Source organism: Coenobita brevimanus, chromosome 104 (assembly GCF_032717465.1).
Source record: "Coenobita brevimanus isolate Jiangsu-jjx chromosome 104, ASM3271746v2, whole genome shotgun sequence".
Lineage (NCBI taxonomy): Eukaryota > Metazoa > Arthropoda > Malacostraca > Decapoda > Coenobitidae > Coenobita > Coenobita brevimanus.
This window is the reverse complement of record NC_137057.1, coordinates 48,661,367-48,670,025: the sequence shown is the minus strand read 5'-3', so window position 1 is coordinate 48,670,025 and position 8,659 is coordinate 48,661,367. Positions and strand designations below refer to the sequence as shown.

At 42.0% G+C, this 8,659-nt stretch overlaps 1 protein-coding gene across 1 annotated transcript; it reads right to left on the bottom strand.

Moving 5' to 3' along the window:
* Positions 1–927: 927 nt before the first annotated feature.
* Positions 928–6,561, bottom strand: Yod1 (Yod1 deubiquitinase). Its single transcript, XM_080285048.1, has 7 exons — positions 6,469–6,561; positions 4,787–4,966; positions 3,827–3,936; positions 3,105–3,264; positions 2,506–2,740; positions 1,872–1,959; positions 928–1,221 (listed from the first exon to the last, which is right to left on the bottom strand). Exons 2-7 carry the CDS (start codon positions 4,929–4,931, stop codon positions 1,006–1,008), a joined length of 954 nt encoding a protein of 317 aa, XP_080141174.1. The 5' UTR covers positions 4,932–4,966; positions 6,469–6,561; the 3' UTR covers positions 928–1,005.
* Positions 6,562–8,659: the final 2,098 nt, after the last annotated feature.

Genomic DNA, 8,659 nt, shown 5'->3' with positions numbered 1-8,659 from the left:
AGACATTGCTAAGGACACTCATTCTTACCTCCTAACTAAGGCCCATCAAAATGTATGCAACCATGATTTCATATTGTGACAGTTTTGACATTCTCTTTTGCCATTAAGTCCACAGCAAATTACAGAATGAATTGCCTATTCGTAGCTCCACTGTTGTCTATAAACCCACTGCTGGAGAGGGATACCTTCATGTGATGGCACAGATATGACCAGGCAGTGCAGCTGCCTCGTTATAAAACAGTTCTTCAGTAGGCTAGTGGACTTGAGAAGGAGGACAATGTAAGCCTGGAGTCCACTGGGTTCATATTTATCAGATGAACCTGGAGAGGACTTACTGTGCCACCACATGACGGAATCCCTCTTTAGCACCAAGTTAATAGTGTTTAAAAAATATTAAAAGAATTTGTTTCCATGAAAAAGCATTAAAAGAAGGTTTGCTTATAAAGTGGGCATACCATAAATCCATCCAGCTTTCAACCTGCCCTGTACTGTCCCATTTTAAACAGGACAGTAGGGTCTTCAGGTTAAACTTAGAGTATAAATCATCAAATCTATTACAAGTTATGGATGTACTGCACTTGCCAACCTCACTAATCTTTGTCCGTTTTTACCAGGGAAGTAGGGGCCCTGGGCTAGGCTAAAGTATAAATTATCAAATATATTACAAGCTACGTGTGCTACCATCGGTTGCAAATCTCTTCGAAATTCACATGTCCAGCAGGGGTTGCAGAAAGTAAGGGCCTCTCACTGAACTTTGTCTTTTTTTTACAAGGAGAACAGGGGGCCTAGGCTAGGCTAAACGTATAAATGATCAAATCCATTGGGATATTACATGTTATGAGTTCACTGCCATCATCTGCAAACTTCTTGGAAATTCATGTGACTGATGGTAGTGGCGTAGGTGACAACAAGGGCCCTGGTGGTGAAGAGCAAGGGCCCTAAGCTAGGCTAGATGTATAAATTATCAAATATATTAGTATACTAGAGGCTACAACTTCACTACCATCACTTGCGAACTTCGTCGAAATTTGTATGACCGGTGGTAGTGGCGTGAGTGAGAGCAGCGTCCTCCCCGGTCAAAATGGTGCCACACTGTTTACACTCAAGCTGGAACGCAGCAGTGTCGGTGAACTGGCCACTCTGCCTAGCCTCCACTGCCATCTGAGTGGCCTGCTCAAGTACGGAGGTTGCACTTGTAGGGAAGATGTAGATATTTCCTCCCTGTGGATGAGAATGATGGAAAATTCAGGGGGAGGGTTGTGTTAGAGAAAGGGGGGACCGACAGAGACCTAAGGAAGAGATACTTAAATGGAAGATAGTGGTAATATGTAAAAGGGTAAGGAGAGATACAAGCCAGAGATGGTGAGAATGCAGTGGGAGCAGACACTGGCACAATGTAAGGCTTTAGGAAGGTCAGACACACAGACGGAAGGCATGAATAGTGAAATGGAAGATCCTGATAGTAGGCAAAGGGGTGAGGAGAGAGACAAGGCACAAACAATGAGACAGAAGGCAATGATTGTTGAAAAGGCACAGTGTAAAGTCCTGGGGAGGTTAGGTGGGCAGGATGAAGGGCCAAATAGACACAAGGAACAGCTAGTAAAATGGATGAAAGCTGAAGTAGACAGTGATGTGTCTTGACAATTTACCTTGTCACTGATATGGAATTTATTCAGAAATTGAGACGAGTCAGATCTGCATGTATTTTTTAACCATTAGTCTGTGAAATATGAGCTTTGAATGACTTTCTCTCTAACACTGGACAACTTTATCCAGCTCAGAAAAATCTACCACAACAAAAATGTGGAATATTGTTGTAATTCCCATTTCAGCTGTAGTCATAAAAAAAAAAGTTAAATGATGTGCCTCACCTCAAACGTCTCCATATACACAGGGTCGTAGTGAATACCATCATACATCACAATCATCCGATAGTCATATTTTTTATCCTCACCAAACCTGCAAAGGGGAGAGAGAAAGAAATAAGAAAAAAAAAAAAAAATGCTAGAGCTGCATATATTGAAGGATTGAAAGTGAATGGATGTATGCACCATTCCACTAGGCACCTTTTCACCCCTTCAGCCTAGGGTTGTCCATACTTCCATTCATGCTAACTCTGTATGATCTTACCTTTTATTCAGGCTTTAGGGGTTAGGCATAGTTTTCATGAGATAAAGCTGTTGTTGGTGAAGAACAGTATTAAAGCACAAAAACACCCAAACATCCATACTCGCAGACACTCCCGCATATTTCATCCCCTTCCCTCCCACATCTATCTTTCTACAGCCAGATGCCTTAATCCTGTAAGGGGTGGCCACAAATAAATTGCCTTTGTCGCCCTGTCCCCCGCCATTTCACTGCCCTGCTCCCAGCTCACACCCCCTTCTCTCATATACCTCTCCACTCCATCCCTCCAGCTCATCCTTGGCCTCCCCCTCCCTCTCCCCCCGTCCACCTCACTCACATACTCTCCTCATCAGTCTCTCACTCTCCACATCTATATACCTGTTAAGAATACCAGTTTTAGAATCAAGAGCCACAATCTCAATCTCGTAGTACTGGCTGAATATCGAAAGCTCTATGGCTCCTCCCCAGGAAGTTTCTTTCAATATCCATTCACAATAGTTCTTATTACTGCGCTCCAACACTGCCTCTGTGTACAGGTCTGGCTGCTGCTGTATTGCCGATGCCACAACCCCACGCATGTCCTCTATCTGATTGTTGCCGATTATTTCGCCACCTGTGGGAGTGAGGTTGGATAAAGAAAGGTCAGGTCAGGCTGGGCTAGGCTAGGTTAGGCTCGGTAAATAAGCAAAGATATAAGGTTACATTAGGCTGGGCTGCTGCTGATAATTTTGCCATCCTGAAACTTACTTTCTTACACATTCTCTTATGGCAAAATAAGAAGGTTACAGCAAGTTATCCCCCAAAATTGGCTCTGAAGCTGTATTACTGCTTATTGTGCTAAACCATAAAAAGTTGCAATATTCTGAAGCATATCCCTAAGTGGCAGCTACGAGTACCTTTACACAAGTCATGGATGGCCTGTATTATGTATTTTCCACATCAGAACAAAACCGAATAACTGGTCCAAAAGAACATACCATTAATGAGAAAATATATGCTGGCAAAGAGGCACGAATTGTCTGACGGCACCACCTTCTTGAGCAGTATCCCCTGAGGCTCCAGAAGAGATGGTGTGAGTCCTCCGCTTCTCTCAGGAGAGGTGACTGGTGTGGGTTTTGCTGGGGGATTCTGTGGCTTCTGAAAATGACACAGTGAATTAATCATTTCATTTTCATTTTGTTTATAAAGACTTTAACATGCTTGGTGCTGTGATGAGGAGAGGTAGATTGAGGTGGTTTGGGCATGTGGAGAGGATGGGGGATGATAAATGGGTGCAGAAAGTGAGATGCATTAATGTTCGGGGTGGGGTTGCGAGGCGTAGACCAAAAAAAAAAAACCTGGGACGAGGTCATTAAGTGTGACCTCAGAGTTAAGGGACTGAACAGGGAGGCTGTCAGAAATCGAGCAGCATGGACAGACGCCATTAGGTGACCAAGGCCAACGCATGCAAGCATGTTGGAGCCTTCAGAAACAAAAAATGAATGCTTGCCTGTGTTAGCCTTGGTTGCCTGTCACCTCTCTAGGCTGCTCAATTTCTGGCAGCCTCTCTTCCCTATTCAGTCACTTTTATTTGTTATGGAAGTGATAGCAATGATGGTGGTGATGGCAAGGGTTGTGATTGCAGTGGTAGTGATGGTAATTATGGTAGTGGTGATAACAGTGGCAGTGATAATGGTAGTGATAGTGGTGGATATCTTACCGGTATAGTAGCCTGGTCAGTCTCCTCAACAATGATCACCTCACCATTGCCAATGCCCACTGTGTTAAGGGTGGACTCCAGCCCGCCTGTCACCACCTTGGGAGGGAACCCTGTTGGCAGAATGAACATAGCTTAGGTTATTTATTTATTTATTATTTATTTTTTATGCAAGGAGGAAGGAACCGAAGGCCGGGAGCTTGCAAACTGTTCCTTCCAAGAAAAAACAAAAACAACACAAAAGAGGGCCAAATTCAGAGGTTTGTGTACACCTTTGCCCTTCCATGCTGAATCACTTTAGGCATGGGATCCATTCTATCTACAGTATCTACCTATAGCCAGACGTCTTAACTCCATAAGGGATGGCCACAAACAAATTGCCTCCATGTTGCCTTGTTCCCCATCATTTCACTGCCCTCCCCCCAAGTCACCCCCACCCATGGGATGTCAATTTTATCCTTTCTTGCTATTCCATCCATGGTGGCCAAGTGCTAGGTATAAAGCTGCTGGACTGACAGCCTCTGGAATCAAATCCTTGTGTGGCCAGCTGGCACCACTCAACTCAGGTGTCCAGCTTCCCTTTCTGGGTTACTAGGTAAAATGAGTACCTGGGGCAACATGCAAGGGAGGTAACTGTGGTAAAATGGATGATGCAGTGGATCGGTATTCCAGGAAAATCAATGAATATCATGTCACAGGATCAAAGGCCTAAGATACAGGGATGAGCTCCCCACCTAAGCACGTCATGGCATCTGTCCCCACCTTTACTATCCATGTGATTTCTTACACTTAGAGGTGCTGCTTTTGATGGGATTATGAATGACCTCTATTAACCCTTTACCATATAGACATATAGACCTCCCTGAAGCTATATAAAATCATCTGGAAGAACATCATACAAAGGATATCACATACAGAGAAGGAGTCAACACAAATGCTGAACCAGTGCACATCAAAACCCACCAATAAGAATCTTCTGTCTGTGTGGTGGTATGGCGGTAACATCATGTATGGCCTCCAGCAGTTCCCCTAACGTGCTGTCCCCTCGTACACGTTCCGTCAGCGCCACCTGCCCACCACCCTTCGTCTTCACACGCAACCGCAACATTACAAACGATCGTCTCGGGAAGAAATGTCCAATACCTGAAATTATATAAAGAGACTCAGGGTTATGGTAGCTACAATAACAATTACTGTATTTTATGATAAAAGGAGACATATACGTAAAGGAAGGAACATTTAACCAAGGCTGGCTTCATCAACTATAGCTGTTCCTGACAACGCTGAATTATTTGGATACCGGTACAGTACTTACTCTGCACCTCACATCTTCCTCTCAAAACTGCTATATCCTACAATAATTTCACCACATATGATAATGGCAATTCCTTCAGTTTGAGGATGTTACTTTAATTTCACTTTTGCTGTTATAAAAATACAGTATACAGGTACTATATTACTGTAGTGAAGGAGTTACGGTAATGAAGGCTGCAGCTAAATCTTCCAGCTCAAAAAGTCTCTCTTGAGCTGAATATGAGATAGTCAAAAAGAAATTAATAGGATATCCTCACATTGAAGGCTATTTATCTATCTACTGTATCTATTTATCTATGCCTTAATCCTGTAGGAACTGACCATGGACATATTGCCTCCGTGTCACCCTGTCTTTCACCATTTGGCTGCCTTCTCTCCAATTCATGCCAGTTTCATATACCCCTCCACCCCATCCCTCCATCTCATCTTCAGTCTTCCCTTCCACCTCAGGTGAAGATGCTGAGATAATACTAAGCAAAACAAGTGCCCTCTGATTTGGAGTAATAAACTTGCTTGCATAAGTAAAGAAAAGGTTACTGATTAACAGAACTGTTAAGCCCTATTACAGTATGTGTTCAGATTAACTAGATCAGGATAAGTTACCCTTTTTGCTCTAATCTGACCTAAAACTGTCATCTCTCCATCTTGAATGCTCAATTATAACAAGTGCTCAACACTAGTACAGTATGTGATACTAGTTACAATATGCTTAAATTAAAACAAAACAACAACAACAACATCCATAGCATTATCTTTTTCTGCCACAAAACTATGAGAAATAAATTACAAAACACTGAAAACCTAGACCAGACGGAGGTTAAATGACTTCACTGTGATGATCCCTTTGTTTATTTTTGTCTTGCTAAACTTACTGCCATTACTTTATTTAACTGTGCAGAATATCAGGAAGTCGGGGGGTAAATGAAGGCTATATTTAACCCATACAGTTTGGAAATTCCCTGAAGATAAATAAAGCTGTCTGGGGATCGAAATAATTAATGAAAAATATGCCAAAGGACTGAAAGGGTCACGAACGATGACAGATTCTCCATCTTATGTGGTTAAAAATAGTATGGATTGTATTAAGCTTGAGGAGTTGTTTGGGCTTATTAAATGCCCAAGCTCAGACCGACGGAGCTAGTAAGCATAAGAATGAAACCACTACTTCCACTTCCATTGTTCTTATCGGCTTGCCTTGTTGAGTTACCATTTATCACGACAGGTTACGTTTAAGGTCAATATCCTGTTACATTATATTCCTTTAAAATACTCCTGGGAACAGAAAAAGGTCAAATTTAGCATGAAATTTATTAGGATATCCAAAAACTCACCCACAGGTTCTCGCTGCCGGCCTGGACGTGAAAGTAATGACAAAAACCAATAGTAAATTGGCAAAGGTACTTTTGTTGACGCCTCGACCTGCCCAAGTCAGCTGCTTTGTGGAGGATTCGTCCGAAAAAGGCTTCGGTCTGATAACACTCTATAACAATTATACTTTTGTAAGTTTATGTCATTATGAAGGATAATTAATGAAAGATGAGGCAAATAAATTAATGCGGACTAACTTTTTTACTCCTAATATTACAAAATTAATAAAACCCAAATTATAATAATTAGCAACGTAGGCTACCATGTACCGATAACAGACACGGTACCTATTAAATATTATCATTGCGCAGTTAAACCTAATTCAACATATACTTTTTGCTTCCAAGTCATCTGAAAATATTATTAACTCTGCAACCAACCCGAAAACGTCATTCGCCATTTTTAAAAAGCATATGTCGCTCGTTTGTATCACTGATTCTTTCGTGCGCCATTTCTACCAAGGAGAAGCTGCCACTCAGTGTACTATCTTGACTGGCAAGGGTTGGGAAGACACAGGTTAGTTAATTAGTCTACAGTCGTCCTCCAAGTGCCGTAATGTACAGTAGACATGTGCACCCAAAGATCCTTGTTGACACCCCACCATAACTTCTGTAGAGTCGTATTAAGGGCAATTATAAATCAGCATGGTGCTAGAAAGTGACACCTTCACGCAGAGATACAGAGCTGAATTCATCCTGCTGCCTGCCTGGGCCCCAATAACATGTGTAAACAGATTGGGTAAACTTTTATCACGGGCGCGACAGTCACAGTTCCATCTGTCTTCTTATATTCTCACATTCTTCTGTCTATCTATCTATTGCCAGACGCCTCAATCCCTTAAGGAGTGGCCATAAACAAATCACCTCCACGTCCCCCTGTCTAATGCCCCTTCACTGCCTTGCTCCAAGCTGACACACCCCTCTAATATACCTCTCCACTCCATCCCTCCATCTCATCCTCACCTCCCCCTACCTCTCTCCCCCCCCCTCCACATTCTTAAGGAAAATAATTTTAGTACAGTATTCAGCAGAGATAACTGCTTGTTGATTTTAGATCACAAAACATATAAAAACAAAAATTCTACCTATTGTACCTATTGTAGGAAGCTGCTTGAACGCCCGCGACTGCCTAACTGACGATCTCGTCAGCCTAACCTAACAGGGAGGGGGGGACTTCATCCACACACACACACACACACACACACACACACACACATGTTGGATGCAAGACTTTCTCATAAAAAGAGAAATGAGGACAGTACTAAGAGGAAACTACTCATCATGGAAAGAAGTGACTAGTGGAGTACCACAGGGTTCGGTGCTGGCACCAATCATGTTTCTAGTGTACATAAATGATATACTCGTAAACAGTAACACTGGAAATGAGAGCTATCTGAATATGTTTGCAGATGATGCAAAAATACAAAGGAGAATTACTAGCACAGACTCTTGTAGGGAGCTACAAGAAGAATTAAATAAACTTCATGAATGGAGTAGTACATGGCAAATGGAATTCAATGTGGACAAGTGTCATGTAATCAAGTTTGGTAAAAGTGGAAAAAGACCTGATTGGGATTATAAGTTAGGAAATAAAACCCTATACACATCAGAAAGAGAGAAAGACCTAGGTGTGATTATCAATAACAGACTATCTCCGGCTGACCACATCAGCGAGAAGGTACGGAACATGTATACACTGCTTGCAAATATGAGAATAGCATTCACATACATAAATGAAGACATGCTAAGAAGGATAATAACATCATTCATTAGACCAACCCTGGAATATGCATCAATAGTCTGGAGTCCTCATCTCAAAAAGCATATAGACAAGATTGAAAAAGTTCAAAGGGCCGCTACAAGATGGATACCAAGCTTAAGGGACCTAAGCTACGAAGAAAGACTAAATAAACTGAATCTACCAACACTACAGGAGAGAAGGAAAAGAGGTGACATGATAATGCTATATAAGTGCATATCAGGGAAGGAGAAAATAGACATAAATGATTACTTAACATATGGAGAAGCATCAGCAAGAGGACACTGCAAAAAACTGCATAAGAAGAGAGGTGATAAAGACGTAAGGAAATTCAGTTTCCCAAACAGAGCAATTGATCAATGGAATGCACTACCGAATGAAATAGTGTGTGCCAAA

Bases quoted from the DNA above. Each gene is read 5' to 3' on its own strand.
- Yod1 (XM_080285048.1), bottom strand. From the start codon at position 4,931: ATGTTGCGGTTGCGTGTGAAGACGAAGGGTGGTGGGCAGGTGGCGCTG. The intron at 3,937-4,786 runs GTGGGTTTTGAT...TTCTGCCAACAG, and splicing joins CAGACAGAAGATTCTTATTG to GGTTCCCTCCCAAGGTGGTG. The intron at 1,222-1,871 runs GTGAGGCACATC...TCTCATCCACAG, and splicing joins TGTATATGGAGACGTTTGAG to GGAGGAAATATCTACATCTT.